Source organism: Gobius niger, assembly GCF_951799975.1.
Source record: "Gobius niger genome assembly, chromosome: 3".
In the NCBI taxonomy this organism is placed as follows: domain Eukaryota; kingdom Metazoa; phylum Chordata; class Actinopteri; order Gobiiformes; family Gobiidae; genus Gobius; species Gobius niger.
Genome location: NC_136854.1, coordinates 23,121,144 through 23,137,608, shown reverse-complemented (window position 1 = coordinate 23,137,608; position 16,465 = coordinate 23,121,144). Strand labels below are relative to the sequence as shown.

Sequence of the window (16,465 nt, the reverse complement as noted above, 5' to 3'; positions counted from 1 at the left end):
ATTATTAGTAGTAATGTTAGATTGGCCAGAGATTTTTTAAAACAAAGATAAAGTCGTTAGATCTTACCTGCAGTGCACTGTTATAGGACCATCTTGCCCAAACTGCTCCTTAGTTTTATGCACCTGTCCAATGAAATCAATAAAACCCTCCCCTGACTTTGGCACTCCTTGCTCTGGCCAATCGGTGAACTGGAACTGACGAACTGTTCGTGATTGGCCGTCCTAAACAGACAACAGACTGTTATTTGTGTGTTATCACACTGGAGGATCTCGCGTCTCCTGAAGCGGTGACTCACCCTGGCGTCTGTGACCTTGAACTCTCGGAGGATGTACTGCGGCATGTTGTACTCCGCCATGGGGTCCACCACAAAGTACTGGTACCTGGCTGAGCGCTCGGCGGGCCAATACTGATGACACTTCTCCTGCAGGCAGACGTTTGAAGGATTTGTGAATATTTATATTTGTAGGTGACTTTTTTGCAGCGAAATACTCACTGCAAAACTGTTGAGTGTATCAAAGATTACTCGCTTTAAGATTAATACTGAAAGTTGTAATTGCAAAGTTGTACAATTACAGATATTATATCAAGGCAACAAGATGGAAAAAGCCTGGTACCTTAAAGTTAATTAACATTGTAATAAGGATTATGAAATGTAAACAATCATGGCTTTCCATTACAAACATTCTTTATTATTAACACATTAAAAGCTTATGGTATCTATAGCTCATATTCCTGAGTCCATAAGACTCCTGCAGAGGGAGTCGATTTATACTTTAGAAGCAACAGAGTATCCAGGACTCAATGGGGAGCTGGATTTTACCTTTTCTTTAAAGCTTCTTTTTACAGACGATGATTGTATATAAGACTGTAAATAGTTGTATAAGTTTATTGAAATGTAAAGTGTATTTCAATATGTTTATTACTGTTCTCATAGGATGTACAGCATCAGCTGTCCCACGTGATCGCCTATTACTGTCTAAAAGCTACATCCAGATAGAGCTCTCGAGTTTGCCCTGACAAGTGCCGAAACGCATAGGCAATATTTTAGTCAAATGGCCATGCTACAATAAAGGCCTTTTAACCTTTTATTTTCTTTGAGTGCCTCAGTTTTGTATCTTTTTAAAGACACATAATTTATTTGATGGTAATATAACTAATCCTAACCCAGTCCTAGTAGTTTGATTACTACAATTACTACTACTGGCATACTACTGATACCACTGAAAAGAAGAATGGTTTAAAGCTAATAAGAAATATATATTAAACACAGGAGTTAGGCATTCTGGATATGGGAGCAAGAAACTTTAAGTGCATACCCGTCCCATTTCCCTCAGTTTAGTGAGCATGACGACAATGGTTGAGTTGTGTTCCCAGAGCATCCTCCAGTAATCCTCTGTTGTTTCTGCCAGTGGACCTTGGGTTGCGATGTAAGCCTTCTGTTGCCTGTAGACAGAAGAGCCAGTATCACTTAATGTATTGTACAATAGGGAAGCAGTCCTATTTTTTGAGAACACATTTAAAGTAAATCTTTTTTTTAGTTTTAGTCAAGGTTTAGTGGTCAGACAATTATTTTAGTCGAGGAAATGTCAAAGCAAATTTAGTCAACTAAAACTAAACATTAACCAATTCAAACAACTTCACAAACCTTTTAGCAAATATAAAAATGACTGTAGGTGTTTGGGATGTTGAAATTACATGGTTTGGTTGAAAAGAAATGAATCAAACAATCCAATTTGCTTCATCAGGAGTTTGGATCCTGTTCTTTTTAGTCCCTTCTGTTCATTTCAGTGTGTCTCATTTTTAATAGTGGGCAGAAACATCTGAAGATTCAAGCATCAATCACTACTTTTTATTTAGTTTTATTTTGTTTGGCAGCAAAAAAGTTATTGATATTAATTCACAAAACAAGCCAGAAAATATTCGTTTTCTTACCTATATCCATCAATAAAGCTGGCATTGATATAGTCGGACCCCTCCACCCCTCTGATTGGCTGTAGGCAAACACGCGTGGTCTCATAGGGCATGATGTTGACCAGGCGGTTCTTGAATTTGTTGCATGGCAAGTTGGCACTCACGAATCGGGATGTGTGGGCCTTGGCACTGGCTAAACGCTGGAATAGAAGCAGACCATTGTTGTTGGAACGTCGTGCAAAACTGCAGGGGGATTTTTCACAGATCGCAAATTGCTCTAAACAACAACAACAACAACAACAACAAAAAAAGCGTAGGAAGTTGAGGCGGAAAATCCAAGGATGCGTTAAGCACATGGTTTGGTTTTCCTCCGGAGGCACGGACAACTTACAATGAGAAATCAGGCTGCAATGACTGACAGGCCTTAGGATATTTAGCCAGACAACTTCAATTGAATAAACAGCGGAGGGGCAATGCGGGGGGACTGAGCCAGCGGTTAGGAGTGGGTGGGGGGCATATATTAAGATGAATGAGAGGAGGAAGGAGAAAATCAAAAGTTGAGGTACCAGGAAACCGCAAGGCCCCACACTGTCTCTAGACTTCGATGTGAACCCCATATGATCCAAGTAAAAAAAACAAAAAAAAACAACCCGGAACACACGCATTCAACCGGGGTACGTGCACGAAGGCAGACATGTTTGCTCTTCGACCACTGGATGACATAACTTAAAAGAGCGGATAGAAAAAGGGGGGAAAACCACAGACTGGAGGGGAACAATGCAGTCTCCTGGAGGCCCTTATGCTGCTACCGGAGCGCTGTGGGAGAATCAGAACAGCTCTATTTTCTTACAGACGGACCATGGCTGGAAAATCCCACTGTAACCACCAGTGCAGTTAGACTTCCAGGATCAACAACAGTAATTCTTTATGGCATTTGGTTTGAATTGGACTGCTTTATCAATAAAATCTCACAAACACACGTACAAATGTTGCGATCTGCTGGATATACTCTGCGGACTTCAGTCATTCTACTACAAACAATAAAGATTTATTTCATCTTGTTTATAAAATGTGCCAAACAAAGGATCCTCCCTCTAGTCTAGTGTTGGCCATACCGCCTTTGTTCTGCCTGATCCCGTCAGACCTCGGAAGCTAAGCAGGGAATGGCCTGGACGATGTATGTGAATATCTCAACGATGCTTTATCGATATCTATACTATATAATATGTGTTGTCTAGAACCAGAAAACAGAACAATAATGTGTGAAAGATCTGCACATTTACAATATCGGGTTCACCTCAAATGACAGGAAATGTGTGAATTTGGGGGGAAATGTGGCTCAAAATAAGGAAAAATCGTGTTTAAATTGTTTTGGGGAAAAAAAGGGACAAAAATAGGGAATCAATTTGCTGAAGTTACTAAGAAGGAAAAAACAATTGTAAAAGCAAGAAAAAAAATGGGAAAAAACAAATAATTTGATTTGAGCTGAAGCAACAAAGTCACTTCCTTGGTCTTTTTACAATGAAGAAAATCGACCCTCCGCCAAGCAAACTTCCCTACCCCTGGTCTAGACGGTGTCGCCTTGTCCCATAGAACATGTTTCTCAGCACCTTGTGACAGAAGGAGACTGTCCCTGTAGGTGTAAAAGTTTAGGTACAGTAGCAGCGTCATCTGTCCTAGTAATAAGGACGACCACAGGTATCTAGCAATGCCCCATGAAAGTTTTGTTTTGAAGGAATAGTTTATTGGTTATTATTTGGATCCCATTTAGCTTTCATCACCCTGTCAACTACTCTCCCTGGGGTCCTTTATACGATATAATTACACTACATCTTGAACAAATTCATATTCATAAGAATACAACAACAACCACAACAACATACATTGTTCTTGTTATAGAGATGCCAGCAAAGATCCAAAGAGTATAGACACAAGTTTCTTAAAAGTGGCTTTTGCAGAAACTTTGGTGACGGAAGCTGGTAGTCTGTTCCACTTAGTTATAGCTCTGAACATCACAGATTTACAAACTGCCTTTACATACAGTAAATGGCCATACAAATTAGCAGGTTGTCTGTGGTGGCGTATATTTCTAAAGAAGCACAATAGATGACACTTAAGTCTGACTTCTACTCTGAGCCATGAGAGACGTGCGTGGAGATCATCTGAGCTCTGTCTTAAGTCAAATGAATAGCCCAGAGCCAGTCTTGCAGCTTTGCTCTGTGCAGTCTGTAGTTTAATCAGGTGTTTAACCACAGAGCAGTAGTCCAGGTGGACTTCGAACCACCAGGACTCTAGAATCAGGTGTCAGAAATGAGCTACATCTTCTTCAGCACTATTTTCTATTGAATTATCCCTATGAATACTTTTGTTGACTTATACTATTCATTTACAAAAAAATAAGCTTTGAAATAGACATTGACTCACAAATGTACCTAATACTATATGGACCAGTATTCTCCATTCAAAGCCCGCCAGTATCTGAGCGAGATGAAAAGAGGTGACTGTAGTGGAGCTGGTTTGTGTTGGACTTCAGAATAAGGCAGAGTAAATAGTTTGTATGAGCTTTGGGTTCATTGTGATTCGGTGGAGGTTGCTGCCATTAGGACACAAATGCCAGGGAGCAGAATGGATCGCTGTACTGTTTACTCGCCCCCCCCTGGGACTGAGCAGACACCAGTCCTGTCAGGAAAATATGTAGGCCACCTGCTTTAGATATACAAGTCCTTTTTCAAAGTGCCGCTAAGACAAGGTCTCGGTAAATATCAGGATTAACAAAATATGAGCGAGCTAAAACAAGAATTTTTAAATGCCAAGTCGTAGAAACTAAATTCCCCTTTAAAACCTGAAGTTCAAGAAGCATAAAGCTCCTGAGTTGACCTTATATTCAGTAGATGTGCACATACATCAATATTTTTTTAACATATATTATTTCATTGATTAATTTTCCCTCTCACCTTGAACTCCAGCTCCATGCCGGTGACGTTCTCCCCGGGCTCCATCTGCGTCAGTCGCTGAATGTAAGAGTAGAGGTTTCGGGCCGGGACCTCGGTGTTGCCGCAGGTGACTGCCTCCAGCAGCGCGTCATGGATGAAGATGTACTGGTCCTCTGTCTGCACCATGTAGTTCCTCTGGGAGCGCATCAGAGTCACAAGACCGTAGATGTCGATGGCCTTCTCGTGCTTGATCCTCTCCGTCATGGCGTCAATGACAATGAAGCAACCCGTGCGGCCCACTCCCGCACTGTCAAGACACATGCACATTTGTCACAAATAGATTCAGAAATATATTGAGCATCACGGTGTAGTTTCAAAGTAGCTGTACTTGATAAATACGGATGTATCAATGCACTCAAGCCCCGATTTTGCTTTGATTATCAATTTTAAGTTCCCGATTTCTACTTTTTTATATTTTTATATTTTATAAGCAAAATTAGGTTTCATTTATTTCAAAATCTGCATTGTCCTTTTCACAAACTGTAACTGTTTTCTCAGTAAGATAACTTTACATTACAAGACATGCATTTTTGTCCTTGTATCAGACTGAGTGATAACGCTTTATATTAATTAAAGGGACTATACAGATTTAATTTTTTTTTTTAATTAAGTATTTTCCTACACCTACATGTTCCAGCCATGTCCTAATGTGTAGAATAAGCCCAGACCTACTCACCAAAACTGCCTCTAAAATGCTGCACTACCACTCAAAAAGTTGTTTGCCGTCATGCATGAGCTAAATATAGAACCTGCAGTTACGTATAAGACCTGAGGTGTCAGTAGTGAGTATAAAATGATCAACTTGCATCTAGTCTCTTAATAAGGTATTAATAAAGTTTTAACACACTGCTTATTATACTTTTATCTGTTAACATACTAATCTAAAGGGATACCGATAAGGTTAAGAAAAATAAATAGTTATCACTTTTGACAACTGGACTAACAGTTGTGCTTTGTTGAAGATAATAGAAAGTAAAATAAAAATGAATGGCAAATGCAGGAGAAAGAACACTGATAAATTGGAGCTGAACAATGTTATATTGCAATTTTTATTCAGAAAAACACAAGACCATTAGACTAAAACAGCATGATTTTAATTTCAGTTGTTTTATTGTGGACAAAACATAATATTCATTGTTCCACTGATATTGCCTTTTAAAAAAAATGCCATCCTTTTTCCTCCCATGTACCCATTCTCAAAACCTGATTATACTGCACTATGCACCCAAAGATGTCCGGCAGCAGTTTTTTTTGTTTTGTTTTTACTTCAACAAAGCATGTCAAATTGACGTTGACTCAGCATCACCATCTCCCTGGCATTAGGATGATATCCGTCCTTATTGACATACAGAAATATAATACACTTAGTTTCCCACCCAAACACTTCACGTTTTGCTGCGCTGGTGCTTAAATGGTAAAAGGTCCTGAACAAGCAAGTTTCTGCCAGTGACGAAAACCCTCTTTATATGGTTAAATGAATGGAAGACGCGGAGAGTGTGCGTGCAGGTGCAGTGGGATTAGTTCCATTGTTTGATGCCAGGGCTGGTTGATATGTTAAGGCACATTATGATGGAGTCTTGCCGAGATAATTACATTTGACAGATAATCCTGTTAGATACTCCATCTTAGTGCAGTGGGAGATTAGGAAGGGCTCCTCAGCTGCCTCTTTATCTCGACTAAGTACCACTGGAACGATCTTATACCAGCCCCAACACCTCTTTACTCAAACCATTGTACATTTTCACACTCCTTTTTCCCTACATCCTTTACTAATCTTTAATTTTTCATTTCTATTCAGTATGTCCTGACATCAACTCTTTTCCAGTCTGTCTTGCGGGTTCATTCTCCTCTATTTGTGGGAAAATGCCCTTCTTTTTACCATCTTAATTAATAGCAATCATGATGCAAGAGTAATTGTACTGAAAATACAAACACTTGGAAGAAATGGAGAGTCAGTATTGAAGTTGAAGGTAGGAGAACAGTAGTACTAACTGCAGAAGTAGCAGTAGTAGCGAAAATTCAGTTTTCTTCTAAATCTGTACTCAAGTGCTCAAACTTCTTCTTCCACCACTGACTGGGCCCATCCAAGGCGACCATGAATGCAGTAATCGTCCCGCTCTTATTCTCGATCGCCGCTCTCCTCTGCCTAATAGTTAGTGCAAATAGCGCATTCATTCCAACACTGAAACTCAAGAATATGCCAAGTCCGTAATGATACGTTTCCAGAATCTTCTCATGCGATGAACGAGCTTCCCGCTGCTCAGGCCCGGAGCTTATTTGAATATAAACTTCTGAACTTGGATCTAGCAGTAGCTCAAATGGTAAATAGTCAACACTAAAAGCTACTTACGGAAAAAGGGCCAGTTTGAGCGGCTGCTGTTGTTAAACTGAGAGATGATGGTGACTGTTAAAGGAGGAATGTGTGTGCCTTGGCCGAAGAGGATGGTTTGAGGTCTGTAAAATCGCACCTCAATCTCATTACAGTTCAAGAATCTATGTATGATTCTAAACACTCTAGAAAGCATGCTGCCAAGAAAAACCCATAATAACACATAAGTGAACTCTGCTTGCAACAACATTATACTTAGTATTTTGTTAGGGAGTCATTTTTCTCACTTGTTATTATATAAAGGTTTGGTCACAAAAATACACACGTACCTGCAATGGACGACCATAGGCCCAGCATCCGGGGGGTTGCAGGCTTTAATCCGACGCAGAAAGGCCAAAAACGGTGTTGGGTGTTCGGGCACCCCATGGTCAGGCCAGGCTGTAAACTGGAAATGACGCACCTCACGCTTCTCATTGGAGCCACTCTGCATGAGCCACAGGAGAAAGAGAAAAGAATTGCATTAATTTAGGAAACATTTTGGAGTTTATAAAATAGGATGTATTGTGACTTCTATTTGGTACATTACTTTATTCATTTTAATTTTTAAATAATAATCATATTAAATATTCATCAAAGATTTATTTGATGGAGCAGCCCAGTGAGAAAGGGGATAATAGGAGCGAGACAATCAGTAAATTGAGTCTGGACTCGATTTCACAAAATGAGCATACATGTGGTTCAGGCTGAACCCTTAGGCCATTGTTCCACACACTCTTATAACATTACAGTATCACATTACCTCTGATCTCCAGCATCAAGTAGACATTTTTACCTATCAAATGGTTCCTTGCTGTATATTTCTCATTTTAGAACCATTTACAATTTAAAGATTCTCAATAAGGCACACACATATTAAAAGGTAAAGAAACTTTCTGAAACTTGATGTGTCTGCATTGCGCTGCTTTCATGTAATTTGTCAATGAGATAACTGATGTACCAATGAATGTGTCCTAAGAGGCTGTTTGGCTTATCATGAAACAATATGATAAATGTGCACACCCTTAGTAACACTAAGGTGACACATACGGCAGACGCAGCTGTTTAATACCAATGTGTGTGTCCTGTGATGCTCATGTTCTTAGTGCAGGATATTATTTCTGTTCTTGTCTATTTAAGTGAGTATGACATAAGCAAAGGAAGCACATCTCACTGCAGTGGTCTATTGATTCTAATGAAACATGGTAGCCATATTGACTAGCCGGATACGTAGGAGTGATTGTATTCTGTTATGTCTGTCTAAATAATTAATGGCACTGTGTGTGAAAAATACATCTATTACAGGGATGGACTCTCCTCTCATCTCTTTCATCTGCTACATCATTTAATTTCATTCGCTCAAGCCTTTCTATCTTACCGTCACCAGTGTTGATGATAGGGTACTAAAAGCAAACACTAAAAAAACAGTTTGTTTTTACTTAGAAATTCAGAAGTATCCATCAATAGAATTTTATTATCATTATCATTATTCGTACAAAAGTACAAGTTACAAAATTCAGGAAAGATGCATCTGTTTACTGCACCAGAAATGCTGGAGAGAATGTGAGGCGGAAAATTACTTATAATGTCCTGTCTTGGGATATACTATTCCTTTGAAACGTTAGGTCCTTATGTAATTTTTGTGATGGTAATGTTGTTGTTTTTTTTTGGTAAAATTTGGTAGAAATAATGTTGATAGCTTTGTGTATAACTAACAAGGATGCAATACCCAGACATGTTCGAGTTCTTCTTATTGTGTTGTATTATAAAGTTACAAAGTCACAAAAAAATATATATATATGATGGATCTGTTTAGAGCTTCATGTTGGCTTACCATTGCTAGCAGTATGGTCATTGTTCTATAAATAATTTAATAGATCAATACACACATGTCAGCACAGGGCGCCACTAGATCTTACGTAAGTGCACTACATTTACCTTGTAGAGAGCGAAGGTCCTCACGGAGTATGTGGCCAACTCCACTGTGTCCAGCAGAGTGACCTGGATCAAGCCGTAGGTCTCTGTGCCTCGGGTCGGCCAGTACTGGTCACACTTCACCTTTAGGAGAAACATGGAGAAGTAAGAAGTGACTTCTGGAGATAATAATGATGTTGACTGAATAATTAATTTTAAACAAGCCAGTGCTTAAAAGAAAAAAAAACGTTCTCAAGAGTGAACAAGTGTTGCAAAAGAGGTGATGCTGTGGCTTTGAAACGTAGTCTGAAAGGGCTAACAGTGGGTGGGCTCTAATCAAATTCGAGTAATAGGTCTGGAAAAGCCGAGTATAAGCCAAAGTTCACTGTCATGTATTTGATAGTGTACCTCCGCCTGCATACCCATGTCACAAATCCCTACAGCATTTTGGCACAGCAATTCCCAGCATTCCCAGGCACTGAAACAACTCAGATTTCCCTGTACTAGGCGGTCATATTTGTAGTTCTTTGGAGACCACAGAGGCAAGAGGGGAACATTCCCAGAGGATGGAAAAGGGGGCAGAATCAGGCCAAACCAAATGTTATGTGCTGATCCCTCCAGTCCCAACATCAAAGACGGCTGGGAGCTCAGCTCAGCTTGCTCTGCATTCCACTGCTCCAGACTGGGGATTATGCGTTTTGGCCCGGGACGTTTAGGCTGTAATTACAGCTTTTCCACTGTTGTTTTCCTTGCAGACCTTGAGACACTGTGGGGACAAAAATGGTTGTCCATGTAGGGGGCCTTCCCACTGCCTGGGGCTAAACATTATTGCAGTGAAGTAAATGTCTGGAGTGAGAACGATACAGGCTGTTGATAAATGGTGCGGTGCTTGTTTTATTTGATTGGTGCTAAAAGGAAAGATGTTGGCAAAATTCCCACAGTGGGACCATCTGTGATCATCTGTGTTGATAATGTGCAAACACATAATACCATTATGGTGAGAGGTGTTCACATTATTTTTAGACCAGCCCACAATAAATTATCAGGCAAGGAGCCAATTAAGTTTACTAAGGCTACCATTTATTTTAAACTGTAAAGATTACTAGGCTGGTCTTTTCACTTTTTATCAGATAAAAGAGACACAGTTAGAGGTGTTTTTTTTATTGTATCGGGGCTTAAAGAAAATATTTTCATAATGACTGTCGCTGTACTACACTGAGCAGCAATTGGACAAAACATATGAGGGTGTGATCATGCATATTGTTTACACTCATAAGGTTTGTTTCTGAAGGACCGTGGTTACAAACTATTCTTCTGGGAGCAAATTAACCATGAGTGCGTTGTGGTGAACTGAAGACAGTTTAGCAGTCGCATTATTCACTGGCTTTAGTACAGAAGCAAAACACGAACAACAGTGGAAAGGATCACTGAAAAGAGCTGTAAATCCATGTGAGGTGTGCTTGAAAGGGGGTTAGAGAAAGAGAGGTCTTGCCTTCGAGAAGAAATAAGAGGGCATCTGAGGGTCAAACAGACACAACAGAGACAGTTGGAAAAAGTTGAAAAGGAAGCAGAGTTTTAACACAAGACAGGTTAATCAGAAAAGGAGCTCAGATGGTAGGGAAGGATCATTTCACAAAGGGGCTTTGGACATAATTGGTTAGCACTTAATCATGATTCATACCTCCAGCCATTCTTGTTCATTTTATTCCAACATGACTTTCTCATTACAGTGAATCTACTTGAGCGTGTATTCTGTTACCAATAGAAGTGCCTTGAAGCCAAATGATTTTCAAATTCATTACATAGGCCCAATTTGGCTGTAATCCCCCCCTTTAGGTCTTCCTCTGTCCTACTGCAGTCTGCTCTGGTCAACTACATGCTATTCCACAATTTCTCCCAACACACATTCTTACTTTTTAACATTATCCCACACATTTTGGGAGTTTAATTGTCAACCATCCCAGTGCAGTGAGCTTGACTGATGCTGTCCTCCTACATATCTGGTCTTGTCACACACTGCTATGAGCTTGTCGCTTGTCTCATTCCCATTATACATATATTGCTATACAAACCCCACTGCTGAGCAAGACTGTATTTTTGTTGCCATGACATGCCATTACAGCACAGTGTCTTTACATCTTACTTGTCGTCATATGCTGAACGGTCAAAATAAGATAAATAAAAAACAACGATGTGGTTCGTCGCATCGTCTTCGAAAAATACGTCACATTTTTTGATACACATTTTGCTACGTGGCTAAATGTTGTGCTATATACTTTTTAATTAAACTTTCACAGCCTTTTTGGTCCTGTTTTGTTATCTGCTGCTCCCTGCCCTATTCTTACCTGTCACACACTCCTTTTCATTATCTCACTCCCCACTTCCTTACCCTGGATTTCTCCTCCAGCTTAGTCATCATGATTATGTTGGCCGTGTGCTGCTCCCACATCATCCTCCAGAAGTCTCCGAAAGTTTCCGGGAGAGGGCCCTGAGTGGCGATGTAGGCGTTTTGACGACGATAGCCATCAACGTAGTTAGCATTGATGTAGTCGCTGCCCGGGACACCTGCAGAAAAATAAATGACAGCTATGAAGGAAGTTAATGAAAGTCAGCTTAGTGGGTTAGTGGAGGAAACCTTGATATCATATTTTACCACCCCCGCCACCATCCCTGGTATCAACTTCAACAACATGGTTGAACAATACAGTAGGCGGTACTAACAATGGCCGCTGGCTGCTCTGCTTTGTGACTACGACGCTTGAGTCCGCCATTGCTCCGCCATTGGTGTAGTACCTCCATATAGCCGCTAGGGTCCCATTGGAATGCATTGGACTTTAGACACGCGAAAAACAACTTTAGAGCCTGGTCCCTAATTTTCTTAAACTTTCTACAGCTAGATATCCTGTGATAACGCTGGGTTAGTTACAATTAAGGGGACCAGGCTGGATTTGTAAGAACATTTTTCGAAATCTCGTGCTAATGCCCTTTTGAGGAACATGCTTCGTCAGAGCTGCGGAGGAGGAGTCTGTAAATCAGCCATGATTTCCCCCTCAAATGTGGTCATTGTGGGAGTGAGCAGGAGCAGTCTATTTATATACAGTCTATGGCAGGGGTGTCCAAAGTGCGGCCCGAGGGCCAAATGCGGCCCTCATACCAATTTTGGGTGGCCCTCAGCCTTCTTGTTTTATTGCCACACATTCCCAGAGATGGTCATTTTACTTAATAATTCCACTCAATTAAAACCTCAAAGATGAACATTTGTTGTGGGCTGAGCTGGCATTATGGTTCTAAGCCTAAATAAAAGTGTGTGGAATGGTTTAAACCTCTCTTAAATACACGCAGTTGAACATTTGAATGCATTGACCACTGATCTGTGGCCCTCCATGCCTTATATATGTCAGTACACGGCTCTCGGTAAAAAAGTTTGGACACCCCTGGTCTATGGGTACTAAGTAAATCATGCCCCTAGAGGCCATAAGCGCCATTGCAGGTGTCGTAGCATGTTGTGTTTTTTTCTCATTAATTGCCCTTGAGAGTAAATACTATGCTGACAGAAAGGACAAAGGGGGAGAGGGATATTGTACATCCAGTTACACAATGGAGATAAATGTAAATGTGGATGTAAATACTGTTTAAGTGGCGCTAGCCCACAGTTAGCTTTGCCTGTTAGCCTGTTAGCTTCTTCTTCGTGAGTCCATTAGTGTGTATTGGTGACTCCGGGTCGGAGCAGGGAAAGCTGCAAGTTTGGTTTTCTGGCCAGAGACACCAGGGGGAGATGAAAGACCCCCTAATCATCCCCAGAGGAGGGACTATGGAAAGTATTTATGTTAAGTTACTTAGTACTGCTTTAAGTGCAGGAGATGTGTAAACTATTAACAGAACTTGTCTGTACTATATTGAAATGATGGCACTTAAGACAGCCAACTTCGATTTGACAATTTCACAAAAATGAAAAGAAAGGTGAGCAGGACAACGGTGTCTTGATCTGTGTGGAGGGTTGAGATAGGGACAGCTGCACTGCGCGAAATGATTGCCAGCACTGATTGAACATGGAGACCACGGTTTGTGTCATTTCAATTCCACACAAATCAATTCCCTTTGTGCAATAATCTATTATGGATTATTTGTTGGTTTATGTCGCCGTAATAAAGAGCTTGGATCATCTGAGGTCACAGTGTGCAGATTAATGTTTTCACGGGACCCGGCATTCTTCCCTGTTGGATTGTTCAGCCGTCTTGCTTTATAATACATGCTAAGACGCTCATGGCCTAATCTGAGTATGCTCTTGGATGTGTCGCCCTGAATGGCAATGTGACTGTAAGGCCTGACACTGCTCGTCCTGGAGGGGATTGTGTGGCGCCCCCTCCGTGCGTGTGTTTGATTTCGGATCAGGCCCGCTCATCTAGGGCCTAATACCATAATCCCCAAATTCACTGAGTCACAGCTCAAACATGTACACATACAGCACACAGCCACGCTTTGCAAGCACTGACACACAGACATTTACAAATGCGACCTGCTTGCACTGACGGGGACACAAACTTCTGCTGAAAACTCTGAAGGAATTGATGAACAGTGGGATCACGGCGAGAAGAAGATTAACGCAAGATGTTTCTATAAGAGGAGATTCCTAAGCTTACCGCAAGAGAAGCTACTGGCACTCACACCACATCAGATACTATTCCTTCATGAGAGGACCTGATTATATATATTATATAAATATCTTGATCAATATAGACAGTGATTGACAGTAGTGACTTTCTATTGTTCATGACCAGGGAACAGCAAATTTGATTGTATTATGTACAGTATGTCTCTAGGGAAATTTGTCCTCATTTGACCCATCCTTCAACCAGTCTCTCAGTGCAACCGAATCTGGAGCAATCTTGAGCCAAGGAGTACATACAGTAGCTTATAGGTTTTGGCCGCATGTGCATGTTCTGAGTTGAAAACAAAACATGGCTACATCACCAGTACTGTTTAATGAGGAAGCTTTAATTCTTATTGTTACTTAAAAGTAAAAAAAAAGTGGTGTATTTAGCATTTTAATTGTCACACTATTCATGGCAAGTAATTACCCAAGCCCTTTGTTTCTAATTACTATGTGGTATGTAAGTGCCCTGTATTACTGCCCTTTAAAAAACTCTTAATTTGTTTGTGTGTCTAAACTCCCAAACCATTTTTAAACCTAGCTAAAGCAGATCCCTCCTTTTTAACAACAGTAAATCTGTTTATGCAGATTTAAAACCCATCTCACAAAACACGCTTGCAACTTTATTATCAAGTCAATTACAGAACAGTACCCTGTAGTGTTTGCACATTGTCTTTTGAATGGGATGAGAGCAGACAGTAAGAAGAGCTCCAACATATGTTTATCCACCTCAGTCGTTAAGGACAGCTTGGCTAAAAGCTTTATGTGCTATAAGTTTACTGCAAGAGACTGGAGCAGACGCACTGTGCAGATAAAACAAACGCACTCTAGTCTGGCCTTCTGCTGAGAGTCCGTTCATGAGCGGAGGAAGAGCCTGGGAATAAGAGTGCATAATGCCACGTGTCTCAAATCTATACCAGTGTATGTGTATACTTGGACATGCTCAAGCAATATGCATTTTGTAAGCTAAAAGACAGACAGACAGCCAGGGCTCCAGGACAGGCGGGGGTGGAAGGGCTGCTCACACATGCTCTGCCCAGATAAGGCTCATCTGCTCGGGTTTGGCCTCCCACTGCTGCTCTCCCTTGCTCTCCATGTGAGAGCTGCCAGTTTCTCCGCCTCAGGTCTTTCCCAACTGAGGTGGGTAGTGTGCTTAGACACTCGTGCAGAAGGACTGGCTCTCTTTCCATTTCAGGGCAAATGTACACATTGGGCTCACATATACAGTACATGTTCTTACATATATGCTAAACATAGATGAAATGATTAAGTGAGAGCATATCAACTATATACAGTAGCTGCATTGGATGCAGTGGTTATCTGGCACATCTTTGGACGATTAATAATCCCTCATTCATAGATAACTGCAGAGACACTTCCACTACATATACACACGTACAGAGGAACACTATAACGTGTCTACATAAGGCAGGCCATATGGACACTAATCCATATGATGCATACTAATCTTTTGGCATAATGTTGTAGTGTTTTGTTTTGCGTTTTTCCTAAAGATCAAACGTAATGCATAATGTTGCAATTAACTGCCTTTCCTACACAAATGTTTGTGTTTGGTTTTATACATTTAAGTGGGAGCTAATGGGTTTGGGGTGAAATCCATTGCTGTGTGGGAATGTCCGTAACAAAAAGAGAATAGATTAACACTTTTTTTTCTCTGAGACACAATCACAGACATAATCCTACACCATGAAACGAGCAATAACCTCAAATGACTCCCATATACAAAAGGAGATGACACACCGATTGCATGTTGTCATTTTCACCGGGTAAAGCCCACCAGAAAGCACCCAAATTACACAGAGCCACTCCCACACACTGGCACTATGACTTACCTTCGATGCTTGAAAGTATGACTCTGGAATGATCGTAGGCTATGACGTTTGCGTAGCGGTTCTTTGGTTTGTTCACCTCTAAGTTCGAGTTCTCCCATGTGAACTGCTGCCCGGGATCCACAGACTGAAAACAGAACAGTTCGTTTAGAACAGCGGCTCGTGGAAAACTATACTAGGGAACAAAGTCGGCTTATTTATCTTATCTACTTTATCTTAATTTGTATTTAGTTGAACCACAATATTCAGTGTGTGAATTTTTGTGTCCATACTATTCTCAAGGCAGCTTTTCAATATAGATTTCACAAATGTTGACACTCTGGTATAATAATTGCTCTATATAGTCTATGTCTTGTGTGAGCTTGCCATGTAAAAAGGCAAGTATGTCCACTTATGTTGTTGCCTTACCATTACAATCCCATTATGGCCAAAGGACAATCTGCACATATTGCGGCATGATTGACCTCAAACAAGATATGGACATACACAACATTTTATCTCCCATAAATGTTGAGACTCTTTGACATCAAACCAGTAAGATGATAAAAGCGTGATCAATTCCTCTGAGAGTGAAAGGGATGGTTGTGTAAGACCAACACATTAAGTTCCTGGGGCGTAATTACAGCGTAACCATCGCTGTTAGCTGAAAAAGGCAGACATGAGGTCATTATGGCCTGTCAATGGATGAAGGGAAGAAGAGGGAGCCAGAGCAATTTAGCAATTCTGAATATTTTACGACACATAATTATGGTTTGGGTCAGAGAGAGAAACGGACATGTG

The 16,465-nt window shown here is 40.7% G+C and overlaps 1 protein-coding gene across 16 annotated transcripts in view; it reads right to left on the bottom strand.

The window, feature by feature from the left end:
- Window positions 1-16,465, bottom strand: part of ptprdb (protein tyrosine phosphatase receptor type Db) — a 125,087-nt gene that overhangs the window by 3,148 nt on the left and 105,474 nt on the right. For 10 of the 16 annotated variants that reach the window (XM_079554408.1, XM_079554403.1, XM_079554404.1 and 7 more), the window contains 10 exons: window positions 15,689-15,812; window positions 11,574-11,749; window positions 10,677-10,700; window positions 9,209-9,328; window positions 7,564-7,718; window positions 4,867-5,152; window positions 1,934-2,112; window positions 1,318-1,444; window positions 297-422; window positions 68-222 (listed from right to left, as the gene is read on the bottom strand). In XM_079554408.1, coding sequence (XP_079410534.1) covers window positions 68-222; window positions 297-422; window positions 1,318-1,444; window positions 1,934-2,112; window positions 4,867-5,152; window positions 7,564-7,718; window positions 9,209-9,328; window positions 10,677-10,700; window positions 11,574-11,749; window positions 15,689-15,812 — 1,472 coding nt within the window. The remainder of the gene's footprint in view (window positions 1-67; window positions 223-296; window positions 423-1,317; window positions 1,445-1,933; window positions 2,113-4,866; window positions 5,153-7,563; window positions 7,719-9,208; window positions 9,329-10,676; window positions 10,701-11,573; window positions 11,750-15,688; window positions 15,813-16,465) is intronic. The other 6 variants (XM_079554416.1, XM_079554417.1, XM_079554407.1 and 3 more) reach the window with 1 other exon arrangement.